This window comes from Canis lupus, chromosome 24 (assembly GCF_048164855.1).
Source record: "Canis lupus baileyi chromosome 24, mCanLup2.hap1, whole genome shotgun sequence".
NCBI classification, from domain to species: domain Eukaryota; kingdom Metazoa; phylum Chordata; class Mammalia; order Carnivora; family Canidae; genus Canis; species Canis lupus.
This window is the reverse complement of record NC_132861.1, coordinates 51763234-51779356: the sequence shown is the minus strand read 5'-3', so window position 1 is coordinate 51779356 and position 16123 is coordinate 51763234. Positions and strand designations below refer to the sequence as shown.

At 48.5% G+C, this 16123-nt stretch overlaps 1 protein-coding gene across 2 annotated transcripts in view; it reads left to right on the top strand.

The window, feature by feature from the left end:
- NDUFA10 (NADH:ubiquinone oxidoreductase subunit A10) overlaps nucleotides 1–16123 on the top strand; it is a 48231-nt gene that overhangs the window by 17406 nt on the left and 14702 nt on the right. For both annotated transcript variants that reach the window (XM_072796928.1, XM_072796927.1), the window contains exons 8-9: nucleotides 888–973; nucleotides 9682–9790. In XM_072796928.1, coding sequence (XP_072653029.1) covers nucleotides 888–973; nucleotides 9682–9790 — 195 coding nt within the window. The remainder of the gene's footprint in view (nucleotides 1–887; nucleotides 974–9681; nucleotides 9791–16123) is intronic.

Here is a 16123-nt window from a genome sequence, read left to right as displayed (position 1 = left end):
CCTCGCTTAGGTCCGTGTCCCGGTGCGGCCTTGGGACAGCACTGAGGACCGCACCCGGCCTGTTGTGCTTGGATGACACTATTCCACATGCTTTTGTTGCTGTGACCTGAACGTGTGTGTGTTTACACTATTTTACACCTGGACAGACTGTTCAGATGCCATGCGTCTGAGTAGAGGAACACGTTCCCTCTCTAAGACCACGCTGTGTTTTGAGTTCATAACTGAATGTATCAAATGCTTGAAACCTAAGAGAGGATCCTGAGTTTGGCATGTTTGGGGGCAGCCCCTCTGGGAGGACTGCAGGGTGCGGGGTGGGGGTGTGGAAACAGGTTATTAGATCTCTCTAGGAAGTGTATCAATTTTCTTGTTGTTCTGTTGCCTTCAGTGGCTAGGTCTTATGTTCTAGAATGAAGTCCCTGGGCAGGAATTGAGCAGTTAGTCACTGACACTGGCGCCCCCCTTCTTGATTCTTCTTTTGTCCTGTGCTGCTTCTCCCAGCCTCACGTGTAGTTTCTGCACCACTCGTGTGTTAACTGGGCCACACTGGGGGTCACCTGGGCCAGGCTCTCACACTGGGGGTCATTGCCACCCCCCAACCCCAGGGTCACCTGGGACCTGGCACCCATACCGGGGGTCACCTGAGCTGGGTTCCCATGCTGAGGATCAGTGCCACCCCCCAACCCCGGTGTCACCGGGGGCCCAGCACCCACAGGGGGTGAGCGCTCTGTCCCATTTCTCACTGAAGCCCATCTGTCTAATTTTTCTTTTTGATTTCTGCGGTGATTCTTCCTCCTATATATTTGTGGCTTACGATGTGTTAAAATGCTGTCTCATTTAAATTTCCGAAGTGGGACTCTGCATTAAAACTGGAATTGTCTCTGTCTTAGGTAATAGAGGATATCGAATACCTCAAGTATGACAAAGGGCCGTGGCTCGATCAGGACGACCGGACTTTTCACCATCTGCGGATGCTGTAAGTTCCGTGCTGTTGGGAGCCGCGCAGATGGGACGAGGGGCTGGGTTTTTGAGCACAGGCCCTGGCCTGCTGTAGAAACTTACAGAAGTTTGAAGGATTTCTTTTTCAAGTTAGATGTTAACAGTGCCACCAATAATGGGGTGTATCTCCTGTTCCCTTCAGTCTCTTGCATTCTGTGGTCTGACAACTAATTAATGGATTGCCAATATTAATTCAACAGGTAAGTTTGTGTCCACCACACACCAAGCAATGTTCCAGATTTAGAGTCCAATATAACTTCCACTTTCCTCTTCTCTGGGCACTTTGTCCTCCAGCCTCCAGGCCCAGGGTGGTGGGGAGAGGGCTCTAAATCTTGCTGCTGGTTAGCTGGTCGGACAGCACCCCGCCTCTCGCAAGCACACAACGAAGTCCTCTCTCCAGCTAGTGCCTGACATCCTCCCAGGGACATTCGCTGTTCTGTTCGGCCAGCTGTGTCAAGACGGTGAATGTCACGTGCTTGGAGCCATCGTCACACTTCCCATGCCATGAAACGCATCCCTTGGTCAGGGCCACACTATGCTGATGACCGTGTGTATGAGTGCCCTCGGGCTGCCATGACTAGTAGCCACACACCGGGGGCACTAAAAACAATGGGAGTTTATTCTCCTGGCTCTGGAGTCCAGAAGCCCAAAATGAAGGTGTTGGCAGGGCCACCCTGCTCTTCAGGTTCTAGGAAGAGTCCTTCCTGCCTCTTCCAGCTTCCTGTGGCTGCTGGTGATCCTCCCTCCGCGTTCATCAGCGCGTGGCTATGTCACTCCCACTCTGCCTCTGTCCTCACATGGCCTTCTCCCCTGTATGACTGTCTCTGTCTACATTCCTCTCATCCTATAAATTCAGTAGTCACAGGATTAGGACTCAGGCCAGTCCCCTGTGATCACATTTTAACTTCTCTCTGCAAAGGCCCTGTTTCCAAATAAGATCACGGTCACAGGTTCCAAGTGCACATGAACTTTGGGGGGACACTACTCAACCCAGTACACCATGTGTTTTGAGGTCCCTGAACCCAACCCCACACTTGAGAAGTCACAGGAAGGACTCGGAAATCACAACGTTAGCTGTGCTCATGGCGCAGGGGATCAGCAAGGATTCATAGCTGGTCCATGAGGAGAAGGACACGGCAAATGTGGAGCAGTCCACGCGCGGACCATGATGCTCCCTCCCTCCATGAGGGACATGCCAAATGAGCTGCTTCGTTCACGAGAAAAGCAGTGCTGAACACATGGGCATGGGCGGTATTTCTGCCCACGGGGCCCATCAGATGCTCGGCACCCAGAGTTTCTATTGAGTGCTAGTCATGCTGGCACCTTCTGCCTTAGCAGCTATGCACGTTCCTGACCCCCATGAATCCCACTGTACCCTGGTGCCTGGTGTGCAGTGCCCCCGCCTTAGGGCAGTGTTTAGTAGATACCAGCCCAGGGGGACCGCGGTCTCAGGCCTGCTCTATTTAGGACAGTGGAAAGGCCTTCTGTGTGCACGTGAGCTGGGCTTCTGGCAGAAATGTCTCGGGCAGGAAGGCGAATCTAGACCCAGGAAATGTAAGCATCCTGTGAGGGTCTGTGTCTGCCCCTCCATGAAGGGTGGGACCCATGGTACTGACTTCCCCCTTTGTCTCCAAAGATAAGCTGTGCTGGAGGCTCAGCATTGGCCTCTGCCCTTGCCATGCTGGGCACACAGTGGCCGGGCCACATCCGTTTTGAGGAGCACCAGTCTGGGTGTCGAGCCCATGGATGATCTCTGGCAGAGCTGGGCCCCAAGTGCCACCTTCCTCTGCACTGGATATTTTGCTAGCTCACAGCTTTTCTTTTGATAACTACTGCACTTATTTTTCTGTACTCGATGCACCCTAATGTCAGCATATATAGAAGCCATATCCTGTGCTTGAGATGGGATAATTTCTCATGTTGAACCTATTGCTTTAGTTTTTAAAAGTAAGACCTAAAATTTTACTTATTTTTAGCAGTTTTTGATTTATGCTGGAGATGGAAGAAATAGGATATTTCATGGGAAGGATCCTATGGTTGTAGGGTGGGGTTTGATGCAGAAAGGGAAGGAGGGTTCCTGGGGGAAGGCTGTGAGTGGCCTCTGAAGGTGTGGCCTCGTGCTCCGTGGCCGTCCATGCTTCTGACGGGGTGGAGGAGGGGTGTGACCAGGGCCTGGGTGACAGGGATATACCTTAGGCGTGTGGGACTTCTCTGATGGCTGCCTCTGTCTTCATGGTGATGGAAAGTGGGTCATCATCCACGAGGGGCAGTGGGGGTGGGGAAGGGCATATTGGAGGTTTGAGGAGGCCATATTGGAGGAGGACAGGTACGAAATGTCTGGGCCTTGGCGTGGGGAGGGCCAGCCTGGAAGTGTGCTGTGGATAGCAGGGCAGGGCAGTGGGCCTGATGTCCAGTGGAGGGAGCACCCTTTCCCGCCCTCTGCTGCCCCAGTGCCCTCAGGCAGTGGGCAGAGCTGTGCATTTGAAGAGCATCAGCGGGTAGGAGAGGGCAGGAGAGCGGAGAACCATACAAAAGCGAATGAGTGTGATGGTGAGAGATTGAATGTGGGTGAGGCTAGGTGGAGAACACAGAAAAGGTGGTTGAGCTCAGTGCATGAGAGGTGGGAGTCACACCCACTCACACAGGTCCAGGATCAGGTCCGGTCACCTGTGGTTCCAGCACATTGCACGTGGTCTTGCTCCCTGTTGGGAGTAAAAGCGGGGTGAACTGGGTGCGGTCGTATGAACACACTGTACAGCCCTCTGTGTGTTGGAGAACTGTTCTCTGGAAAACGCACACCAGTCTGCGAGCTTGACCATCCTCTGGACGTCATAGACTAACTGTGTAGTGCAAACAAAAAGCTAATGGAAATTTTGTGATTTTGACACAAAAGATAAGTGTTTGCTTTACTTTGCATTCTATGAACATGAACTTCAGTTTATATTTTTTTGCCTATTTTTCATTTGTGAATTTTGTATTTATATTTATTGACCTTTTTTAGGGATCCCTGGGTGGCGCAGCGGTTTGGCGCCTGCCTTTGGCCCAGGGAGCGATCCTGGAGACCCGGGATCGAATCCCACATCGGGCTCCCGGTGCATGGAGCCTGCTTCTCCCTCTACCTGTGTCTCTGCCTCTCTCTCTCTCTCTCTCTCTCTCTCTGTGACTATCATAAATAAAAAAAAATTTAAAAAAAAGATATATTTATTGACCTTTTTAAAAAACCAGCTTTTTGTTTTATTGGATTTCTCTATTTTTCTGTTTTCAGTCTACCTGATTTCTGCTCTAGTTCTTATTTTACTAACCTGCTTTCTTTAGGCTTCATTCATTCAACAAGGAAGGAAGCCTTGTTCTCTCGGGTAGAGGCCTTGATGCTCAATTTCAGGTCCTCATGCATGCACCCAGTGCTGTCGGCCACCCTCCAGTCTAGTCCCAATTGTGATCTGAGTACAAGCAGCGTGTGATTTCTGCTCATTTGCACTGGTGCAGGGGCTTTACGTGGCTGGGAGTGTGTTCCGTGCAGATTCGTGATCCAGTTGAACTTAGGAAAAACGTGCGTCCTGCTGTTGAGTGGAACGAGGAGGTGTCAGTGTCGGGGGCACCAGGCTGCGTGATGGGGGTGTCAGCTCATCCATGTCTCCCCGGCTTCTCTGCTCACAGGGGTCTGTCCACCGGGGAGGGGGCGGCGAGCTCCCCAGCCACAGCAGCACGTCAGCCCCTTGCGTGCCAGCTCCTGTTTTTGCCTCCTATAGTTTGATGCTCTGCTCTCAGGTGCTTGCAGCGGTTGTGTCTTCGTGGAGGACTGACCGTTTTCTCACTGCGGCATGCCCTGCTTCGTGCCCGGTGATTGTTCTCATTCTGCAGTCCCTGTGTCTGCACGCTTGCCTCTGTTCCAGCTTTGGTTGGTGTAGGCGTCTTCCTCCACCCCTTTCCTTCGACCTGAGTCTTGTTTACCGTGGGTTCCTTGTAGCCAGTGTTGATCCGGGTCTCATGTTTTTATCTGTTCTGACAGCCTCTCTCCTTTAATTGCTATGTTTGGACGGTTCGCTTTTAAAGAGAACGTTGATACATGTGGATTAACGTTTACGGTGTCTGTCACTCTTTTCCGTTTGTAGCCTTTGTGCTTTGTTTTCTTTTCCTCCTTTTTTCTGCCTTCTCTGTTGTAACAGAACATTCAGTGTGATTCCATGTTCTCTCCCCTCCTAGCAGACCAAGTGCCTGCCTCGTGTTGTCGTAGCTCTGGGGCCCCCGGGGTGCATTTGCAGCTTGTCTCCATCCGCTTTCCGATGGCCCTGCCGCCTCACGGGGTGAGCAGAGCAGAGCGTTCCCGCTTCCTCCCTTCCATCCAGGTGCCATCATCTGCCAATGCGTCGCCACTCTTCTTCCAGGACAAGTAATTGATTTTCAGGGATATTTTGTTGTTGTAAGGATAGGAGTGATGGCCTTCAAGCTCTTGTTGGAGCTGAAACTGGAAGTCTCTGTTTTTAAAAACTGGTAAACTTTTTTTGTTTAGATGCCTATATGTGTAAATGTTTTTGTGAACTTATGTAAACAGAGTATGCATCGTCTCATTCTAAACCTTGCTGAGAACCCTGTGTCCTTTGTTTTAGCTGCTGTGTAGTGTCTTCCTCTAGGTCTGAAGCCTCGAGGTGTTAGCCTGAATCAAGTTACAGTGTCAGCACTGGACCCAGAAGCTGTTCCAGAAACGTTTTCCTGAGGCCACAGCACTGCTGCCTGGTGGGGGCTTCCCTCACTTTACAGGTGTGGAAGCCACGGCTCAGGAGCACGGACCTGCCACGGGTGGGGAGCGGCCAACATGAGCCTCCCTGTGGTCCTGAGCACAAACCATGCCGCCTCCCTTCCTCTCGGTGGCTCAGGCTAGGATCCTGGCGGGGTTGTCCCCTCCTCCTTCAGCTGTCATGCTGCCAGGACCCTCCTTTTGCCTGACGGCCCCCTTACCACACACCCTAAGTGACACACTAAGGTCTGTGTGCTTGTCCCTGGTGATTTCACACCTTGTCCTTTTCTTTCATGACTTTTGCTGTCCTTGGGGTTTAATCCTTTCATTCTTTTTTTCTTTTAACTTTTTTTTTTTTTAATTCGACAGAGCATGTATGTGCGCACACAAGCAGGGAGGCAGCAGGTAGAGGGAGAGGGAGAAGCAGGCTCCCTGCTGAGCAGGGAGCCCAGTGTGGGGCTCCATCTCAGGACCCGGGGATCATGACCTGAGCAGAGGGCAGATGCCCAACCGACTGAGCCACCCACATGCCCCTGGTTCCCTCATTCTTGATATTTATTCCTGCCATCTATTATTTCTTACTCCTTCTCGTCCTGTGTGCACACACCCACCAGGTTAATTTTCATAAAAATGTCACAGTGGCCCTGTTTTCCCTTCACTCTGGATCCTTCTGTGGCCTGCCTTCATTTAGTCGTGAATCCAAATTTCATTTCTGAGTAGTTCAGAATCCTGATCATCTGGTTCTACCTCTTGAATCTGTTACCTCCTCTACCTGCCTGGTAATTATCTAAAAATCCTAGTTTATGTCTAAGCCTTTCCCCCCTGAATACCTTGTCTTAACTTCTCCCTGCTTTATTTGCAATTCTGGTTGGCATCAGCGACGGCTGGACACAGACGTCAGGCAGCATGTGAGGACGTGGCTGGCTTCATGCCCTGCTGTCCCACTGAGGCCAGGTGCTGGGCCAGGGCCTGGTGACTTATTCCACCGATATCAGGGTCGTGTTCATTTGATTCCAGACTGTGTCCAAAATGGTGTCTTCAGATCATGATTTTGGTAATCACTTAGTTGCGTTTTTGTCTGGAGAAAGATTCAATAATTCCCTTGAAGTTTACAGATGACAGCATCCAATTCACTGTTTTGATTTATTTTGCTATAAATGGCCTATCACTCCTTCTCCCCATCTCTTGCTCCCCTGCCCCCCGGATATTTCATAACAGTGTGGAACGGTAATTGTGTTTATTTTCATGTGAGTGTCATTTCTTAATTTGGGGACTCACATGAAAATTATGACCAATTTTCTAAGATAATTACTGTAAACATCCCATTTACTAGTTATACTCATTTTGTCTAGAACCTGACCAAATTACTGGTTTAGTGCATTTTTGTTCCATCTCAGTTACGTATGCCGGTGTATAATTAAGTGTGTGTGAGCTTATGCTAAGAGACAGTAACTGTATTTGTCAAGCTGGTAGCATTTTGTGTCCATATGCATACCCCATGACTTACTGGCTGGCGCCCGCCATGCTCACCTCCATTCCTGTGTTGGGGACTGTGATCCCGAGGCAGGGCTCCACGTGTGCAGGGCTCCGAGCCCCTTCCTCCTGCTTCCCCAGAGCCTGGGCCGCCCTCCTGCTCACCCCATTTGCTTCATCACAGACACTTCTGCTTCCTGTGACTCGGGGACACAGGGTCCTTGTAGTAGGAAATCCCAGTAGTGCCAAGCCAGTGGGATGTGAATCTAGTATCAGAGTGTAGGGTTCGGACAGAGCTTTGCAGTTCAGGACAAGCCAACAGATAGACTGTAGACATGGTTTAGAGCAGGGATAGACATTCTGTTAATTGGGAACCAGTGTGAGCCATAAAACATAATTTACTAGGTATTTTTTCTGTCTTTTCCTGCCTCATTCTTTTAGAATATGTGGCACACCGCCTTGTGTTGTAAATCAAGCTGCACTACTCTTCATCATCTTCTTTGGGCACTTTGGCTTATGATGTTAAGAGGATATATTATCCTCAGCCAGTTTCTGAATTCTTCTCAATTAGACTAAGTGCTTTGTGAACGGGATGTTTTCTTTCTCCGCTTTTTGCTCCCTGGGTCATAAAGTGCTTCCCATCGTCTCTGTTCCTTACTTATCGTCAATCTAGAGTAAATCTCGTTGATGGGAGGTTATGACTTTTGGGATTTACGGGAGACATAACACCATAGGCTCATCCTGATAGTCACTGCTTAAGTTCATGGTGACAAATTGACGGAGCAGCTTAGCTAAGTTTAAATAAGTTATAGACGGTTGCAGATTTTTTTTTTTTTTTTTTTTTTTAATGTTCGAAAACAGTTGGAAACCTATTTGTTGAAAGATGCACTGTTTTGGGGGGGAGGTTTCGTGTAGACTGTACTTCAGCCGGATGAGGCATAGATGGCACTGTTGCTCTGCATATTGTGGGCCAGCTCCTAGGCCAACAATGCCTTTCAGATTTTCCAGAATTCTGTGGGTTTTTCACACTATTGAGAAAACCAAATCCTCCACCTCGATATTTGTTAACGTTCAAATACATTAATTTCATTTTAGTGGAAATGGTTTATTGTGATATCACTTGAAAAATCATCTTTACAAAACAGTAAGAATAATTTGTTAAAAATAAAGAGATGTGTATTTGTGCATTATCTACAGTAGCCTACAAAGATCTAGTGTAAACAACTTACTAGGAGGGCTGAGAAAGAGTCCTCCTCTTGGAGTCGATATGTTGTAGCCACTTGGGTGCCCACATAGATACGCTTGGGAAGATAGCAGGTTTGCATTTCCTTGGGTGATACTTGTTACCAAAGTATTAGTCCGTGTGTGACAGTTTGTACTGGTGACACTCAGGATGTACCTTTTCCTGCCCATTGCTCTTGTTGGGCCTGCCGCAGGTTCTCGGTAGGAGAGGGCCCCAGGAGCCCAGGCCCCGATGGGATGGGACGTTCTGACCACGGCAGTCTGCTCCGGGTGCCAGTGGGCACTAGCTTGGGGTTTACGTGGGTTTGGACTCTTTATCATCAAAGTAGCTGAAAGCCAGATGCTTTTAAAGAACTTCCATTTGGGCCATTGTAAACAGAAACATCTTCTGCCATTATAACTCATTAATGGGAAAGTGGTCATTTAAAATAATTATTTGCTTTGTTTTGAACCCTAAAGAAAGGAGACTTTATTTAAGTGTTTCTTTCTAAAAGCCCCCAAAATGTTTTTCATCTTCAAGTATAGTGGTCATATTCAGACTAAACTTAATTTGAAATAAGCAGTTGTAACACAGTATAAATATTTTAGAGTTGAGCAAAATAAAGTGGTGAAACAAGGAGCATATCCTATGATTTGTATTTGTCAGTGCCAAACAAGGCAGAGAGTTAGACCTTTACAGGCCGCGGGTACGCCCGGCCGTCCTGTGTGGGCCTGCCCCACCCTATGCTCCTGACTTCTCCGTGGCCCTTCTCCTCCTGGAATCTTTCAGGCAGGACAGCAAGAAGCTGCATGGTAAATCTGGAGGGACCAGAGTCTCTTGCTGCCTTTCCCTGGAGATTCATAAATTTTGCATGTTTGTAATGAGGGCGCACTATGTGCATGACACTGTTGTGGATGGCGTTGGGTTTAGTGTTTTATTTGTGCCATTCCTGTGTTTAAAACACAGCGTGGCTCCTTTTTTATTCTTCCAAACCTCACCCATTCCCAAAAGGTGATCCTCTCTGTCTGCTCAGGCTTTTGGAAAACTCTCCTCAGGTTCTGAAGGTCGCTTCAGAAAAGCAGCTGCACACAGACCTCACGGTCTTTGGGATGAAGGTTTGCGTCTAGAGGACTGCCCTGGGGGTGAATGTTATTTATTTGGATGTATGATTTTTTTTTTCTAATTACCCTTACAGCTTATTTTGTTATATTTATTTTGATGGTTTAATGAGATCTCTATTTGTCTTATTTTGTAGGGTTCAGAATAAGCTGGAGGTGCTGAATTACACAACCATTCCTATCTATCTCCCAGAAGTCACAATCGGAGCGCACCAGAGTGACCGCATCTTCCATAAATTCACACAGGTGGGATTCTGAAGCCAGGTGAAGCTGTCTGCTGTGGGCCCCCGTGAATGGCACCTGGGTCACGGCTCTGAAAAGTAGCTTTTGTGGGTTTTTTTGCCTCTTTCAGTGAAGGAGATTCCTTTTCATTGAAGTAATTCTTTCTTCCCCTCACGGTCATGTCTAAAGCTGATACAGCTCCTCCCTCCGCAGGGTGGCGTGTAGTGGGCTGCCCTGGGGAGGCGTGTCGCAGGCAGCCTTCTTCGTCAGCATGTTATCTTGATCGCAACGTACCATCTGCTCTTTAGCTCTTGTCAACGTGTCTTCAGTGTCAAATTGTACTTGGGGTATTGCCTTACTCCTTATGCTACGTCCATCCATAAAGGATGAAAGCGAACGTTCCTACTGGGGGTCGGCAGAGCAGGTGGGAGAGTGCAGGGGTGGGGCGCGCAGCTGGGCCAGGGTGAGGCAGAGCTCAGGAGGCTCCGACTGTGTTATTGATCGTCTTCTCTGGTTTCCATACCTTTTTAGTGAATTATTGGTTTCCAGGATCATTTGTGGAGGGTCATTTTAGGCAAAATTCCATGAACTGAGGGGATGGATACTCGTGAGTTGTGTTGTGGAAGCCGGCAGATGAGGGAGAGACTTCTCCAGGAATCCTGACGTCAGTGGAAGACTAAGGACACGATCCATTTCTGCATCAGCTGTGGTTGGGGGGTTGTTATTGGCAGATGTGTGAAAAGATTACATTTAAATTAGATCGCCAAGCTGAGCAGCCAACATTTAGATAAGTTTAAATCTTAAATATTTTTGCATTGCTATAATTCTGTGATGCTTGCAAATTGCTTGAAGCACTGATTGGATGTCCGAGTATATCCCGTTGCTTGCTCTCTTACTTGAGATACTTGGCATGTTCTTTAATAGAAGTTCTTCTGGTTGTTTTGAAAGTGAGTGTATACGATGTTGGAATTTGGGGAAGTACATAAAACCATGAGGCTATCACTCAGCAGTACCCACATTAGCATGTTTGCACACTACTTCTTTGTGACTGATGTGGGTGTGTAAGTGTGGGTGGCAGCGGTGGTAGTGTCTGGGGGCTGGGCTGGCCTCTCCCTGTGCTTGCAGGTGGTTCCTGCTCTGCAGTGGATGCTCACCAAGGTCCTGCTGAGCCTGGTGCACAAGCCCTCATGACTCCCACCTTGGTCCCAGCAGCCACCATGAGACTTGGGTCGGCGCCCCTCTGTCTTGCCAAAGCCTCATGCTTGTGTGCACAGCCTGTGGTGCCAGGCCCACCCCTGTGGCCCTGAACGGTGGCTCCCACTACCCAGGAACCCGGCCAGGCCCTGGGACATGGGAGTCCTGGCTTCCAGGGAGCCCCCTCTCTTGCCGCAGCCTCGAGGGCGGCCACTTCTGTCTCCCCCATGCTTGTTGGTCCAAAGCACTAGTGCTTTGGGCTTTGAGGTGTGTGCACACAGGAGATACATAGTAAATTACCTAGTGAGAAATTTTTACCCTTTTAAGTTAAAAAAAAAAAAGTCATCTGATTATGTCAGTGTGTTGACTTACTAATAATAGAGCTTTAACATCTCTGTTATTTTTGATGACCTCACTTTTAGACAAGGAAACTGTAGGCTGCAAGCTCAGATTTTGGAGTCACTGATAGGTGGTAATGATTAGTAACTTTTTCTTATGCTCTCTGTTTGATGAGCGGTGCTGGCTTTCCATTTGTGTGACTGATACAAAGCTTCCTCTCTAAATTACTTAGTTTTTCTAAATGTAAGCAAGGAATTTGGCTTGCAGCTATGACCCCAGTGGGGAGGGGGCCTCAGATGAGTTGAGTGGCCGAGCTCCACTATCGACCACAGGTAGGGCACGTGCAACAGCATAGACAGGCTCAGGGGGGGCTCGTCTGTGGTGGACAGCCTGCCACACCACGGAGGGTGTTCTTGACGTGGGTGGGCCCTCTGGGTGGCCCCGCTCAAAACCAGTCAACTCCCAGGTGACCCCCAGCCCTGGCCATCATAATGACAATTGTGGGACATGTGGGGACTGTCAGAATTACCTCTATATGGAAGGTGGATGTTTAAAAGTCCCAGCATGTAAAGAGAAAGAAAAATGCGTGCTAGCAAGTAGACAGCTGGTTTCTCTCTAATCTGTACACTGCCTTTTCTTCCCCTGCCTTGGTGGGTCTCTAGTTCACGGGTGAGTAGGAGGTACAGGTGGCTGTCCCAGTCTGCTTTCTGCTCTCATGGAGGAAGTTCTCAGTAATTCACCACTAGGGTTACGTTTGCTCTAGGTTGATGTAGATATTCTTTAAGAACTTAAGGAAGTTCCATTTTATCAGTAGTTGAATTTTGGTCACAAAATTGGGTATTTTTTTTATCACTTGTCTGCTCTACATGATTTTTTTTCTCCTTTTTCTTTTTAAAAGATTTTATTTATTCATGAGAGAGAGAGAGAGAGAGAGAGACAGAGACACAGGCAGAAGGAGAAGCAGGCTCCATGCAGGGAGCCCGACGTGGGACTCGATCCCAGGACCCAGGGTCAGGCCCTGGGCTGAAGGCGGCGCTAAACCGCGGAGCCACCCAGGCTGCCCTCCTTTTTCTATTCATGTGGTCAGTTACACTGTGAGGCCAGCCTTGATTTCATGGAGTCCCACTTTGTGTATCCTCTTTGTATGTAGCTGACCCAGTTCATGTATTTAATTTAGGATTTTTGTACCTATATTCTTGAGAAACTGGATGATAATTTCCCTTTGCTGTGACACACTCCCAGGAGTCATCAACACATGTTGTCCACATCACGCGGACACCCAACACTGAGTTGAGGTGGGACCGTCATTTTTGCTCCCTGAGAATTTGCATAAGATGAGCATTACCTCTTCCTTCAGTGTGTGCAAGGATGGAGCTCCACTGGAACATTCTACAGTGTAGATTCAGTTTCTTTACTAAATATGGAATATTCAGTATCCTGTCCTTCCTTGGGAAAGTTGTATGTATCAAGGAATTTGCGCCTTTTCCTCAGGTATTCCATGACACTTCTGAGGATGACAGGACAGGCAGTGTCTGAACGTCCCTCAGTTTGGTTCTGTTTGCTCTTTGCCCAGGACTGGGCTTCAGCCGTCTGCCTTTTCCAAGGAGCCTCCCGGAGCTCATCACGTGGGGCCCTCACGGGTCAAACGGACTCTGATCACTTGGCGGAGGTGCTGTCATCGTTGTCAGTTACTCTCTTACTCCTTGTAATTAATCTTTTCAGGGAAAGTACTTTGAGATGTTGTCAATGTCCATTTCCTCCTTGGACTGCCAGTGGCTTGAGCCTCCACTGATTGTTGTGGCTCCGTTGTTAATATGATGGTCACCAAATTGTCGCCTTCCCACTTCTGTCCCTCACCCAGTATTGCTTAGTGTTCAGTGTAAGCCAGTGCTTTCTCTTCTCCCTGCAGATTCGCTTATTTGGACTCTTAGGCCCACACACCTGTATTTACTTCTGCCTCTGGGTGCTGGCAACTCTAGGCTCGGTAGCGCAGCAGGGTCCGGGCACCTCCTCACATTGCGAGGGGCCTGGCTCCCACGGCCTTGGGGTACGGGCATCCTGGGTTGATCGGAGTGTGACTGTTGCATACACGCTTGTCGGCCGCAGTGAGCACCTGTGTCCTGGCCCCCTGCGGGGGGCCCCCACCACATGCATCTGGACTTCTGTCTCGACTTTGCTTGGGGGTTCCTGATGTTCTTTGGCTGACATTCGTTGCAGTTTCAGAAAAGACTGGCTAGGACCTCTTCAGTGTGGCCTGCACCCCTCTCTGTGTGCTCCTCTTACTGGGCTCTCCTCAGCCACGTGGACGGTTGTGCATGTTCTGTGCCCTTGGGCACTTCCCTCTGTTTTTCATCCTGGGTTCTCTGAGCTTCAGCCAGCATGTTCTTCTCATGTGGCTTCCAAGGAGCTCATCGTCCCAGCTCTTTCTCATTTGCTCTCAGACCTGCCTTTCCTTGTTTCCCAGTTTAATTTTAATCATAGTCCTGTTTGATCCTAGAATTTCCATTTTTTCTAATGTCAAGTTATTTGTGGAGATTAGTTTGTAATCAATTTCTTGAGCACATTAATCACAAAGTAATCTGGTGACTGCTCCACCTAGACCACTTGCCCCGGTCCTTTCATGGCTGCTGATTCAGTCCTGTTTTTCCTTCCTTTAAGTGCCAGTTGTTGTAAAGATAGCTGGAAGCTATGGATGGCATTCTCTTACCTGAGGAGGACACAGGTGCTATTTCCTGGCTGGTCACCAGAGTCCATTCACAGGCCAGTGTAGGTGTGCCCCTCCCCTGCAGCTCCTCAGGCCCCCAGCTACCCCTGTAGGAGGGGGAGGACCAGGCAGCTCTTCTTTTCTGCTTTCCTCCCTTGGACCTGGAAGCTCCCTGCCTTGGTGCCTTTGCACAGGTTTTTTCCACATAGTGCCCGTCTCTCCTGGTGGCTCAGGTGGGGAGTGTCATCGGCACCAGTCCACTGAGCCCTGGATCTGTTAGCCTTTTGAACCACAGACATGGTGGAGGGACTTGGCAGTTGTTTCCCATTATTACTGTGTCCTGTGTGTTAATGTCTGATCTTTAGTTTGTGAGTATTCGGAGAATCTACTATGTTGGACTTAGGATTTTAATTAAATGTTTATAAATCCTGAAATTTTTAATTTTATAATTTCTAAGCATTTTTAAAAAGTATTTTTAGAATAGTATTAGATTTGCAGGGAAGCTGTGAAGCTGCTGGAGAGTTCCTGTGCGCCCCGCACACCTGTGCGCTGTGTCGTTGCAGGGATGAACCAGCATCCGTACAGTACAGTTTGCTAGAGTCCATACTGTATTTGATTTCCTTAGTTTCCCTGATGCTCTGTTTCTGTTCCAGGACGCCATCCAGGGACCACATGACAACGAGTTTGGGATGTCTCCCAAAGCTCCATTTGGCCATGACTGTCACGTTTCCTTGTGTTTAATCCTTATGTCAGTTTTAAGGAGGGCAGATCAGGTACTTTGTAGACTGTCCCCCAGGTAGGGTTTGTCTGACGTTTTTCTGAAGTTTAGCCTGGGTTTATGTTTTTGGGGAGAGAGCCCCCAGAGGTGAAGTGCCGTTCCCATCACATCACGGACCACACACGTCACCGCTGGTGTCGGCCATGCAGGTGCGCGTTCCCTTTGCAGAAAGTGAGCGTGCGTATGGTAGGCTTTACATGTGTCCACTGAGTGGGAACTGTGTCAACATTTAGAGGAACGCTAATGTTTTTAAAGGAAATCCAGTTGCTTGATATTTAAAAAAATGATACAATTAGATAGAACATAAATAATAGTGACCATTTGCTCTCATTCGCAGGTGTGCACACCCATTCTTACCAGGTGTCCCTCTGGAGAGCACCTGGCGGGGGGTATGGGGATGAGTGATGCAGCCGTTATGCTGATTTCACATGCAGTAGCTGCAGAGCTAGGGAGAGCTGTAGCTCCCAGAAGAGGGGTCCCCCGCCAGGCGGCAGAGCTTCCTTCTGGAAATGCTCGAGGGAGCGGCAGGTGCGGCTGGTCTGCCTCTGAGACACCTGACACACTGGTTGGTTTGCTGTGGGGGAGGCAAGTGAGCAAGCAGTGTGGGGACATTTCACAGAATTGTTTCCTTCAAGAGGAGGAGTTGTTCAGTGTTGGAGCAGAGGGCATGTTGTGGCCACGTATTTCCTGGAACAAGTGGGTTGGTGGGCGCCGTTATGGCAGGGACCCTCAGAAGTCGACTGCCCTGCTTGGCTGTCATTTTGTAGGAAGAAAAATTTTTGTAATGTTGAAAATGTGTTTTAGCCAAACTACCAACAGCATGAGAAGTTTCTATAAACTAACTCACGCAATAAAGGTGATAAAATTACTAAAGTCACACCTCATAATTTCATGAGGAACTTGAAATGTATTTGCACCGCGCTTACAGAGACACTTAGGACAGAGGAGGTGGTGCTCTGCACGTTGTAGCACATCCATTACGTATTATGCATATTTTATAGTAGACACTGAACTTGCTGGTACTTGTGGTTAGGAATTATTGGATAGCACTTCTGATTCTTGGAAGCAGGAGCAGCGCACTGACCTTTTGTTTTTAATTAAGTGTTATAGTCTTCCTTTCTCTTTTAGGATCTTTTTGCTCTTTATGTCTTTGCTGTTTTGGGTCTGGGCTTAAATTTCTTTTCTACTTATACCAGCGCTTTCTGGGTCTCGTTGATGGGATATTTTTCTTGCTTATATTTTCAGTGGCTTCTCTTTCTTGGGTTCTGTATCTGGTGACGCTGGGTTTGGAGAACCATCAGACTTTGTCATTTATCATTTCTTCTGATTCTTACCCGTGGCA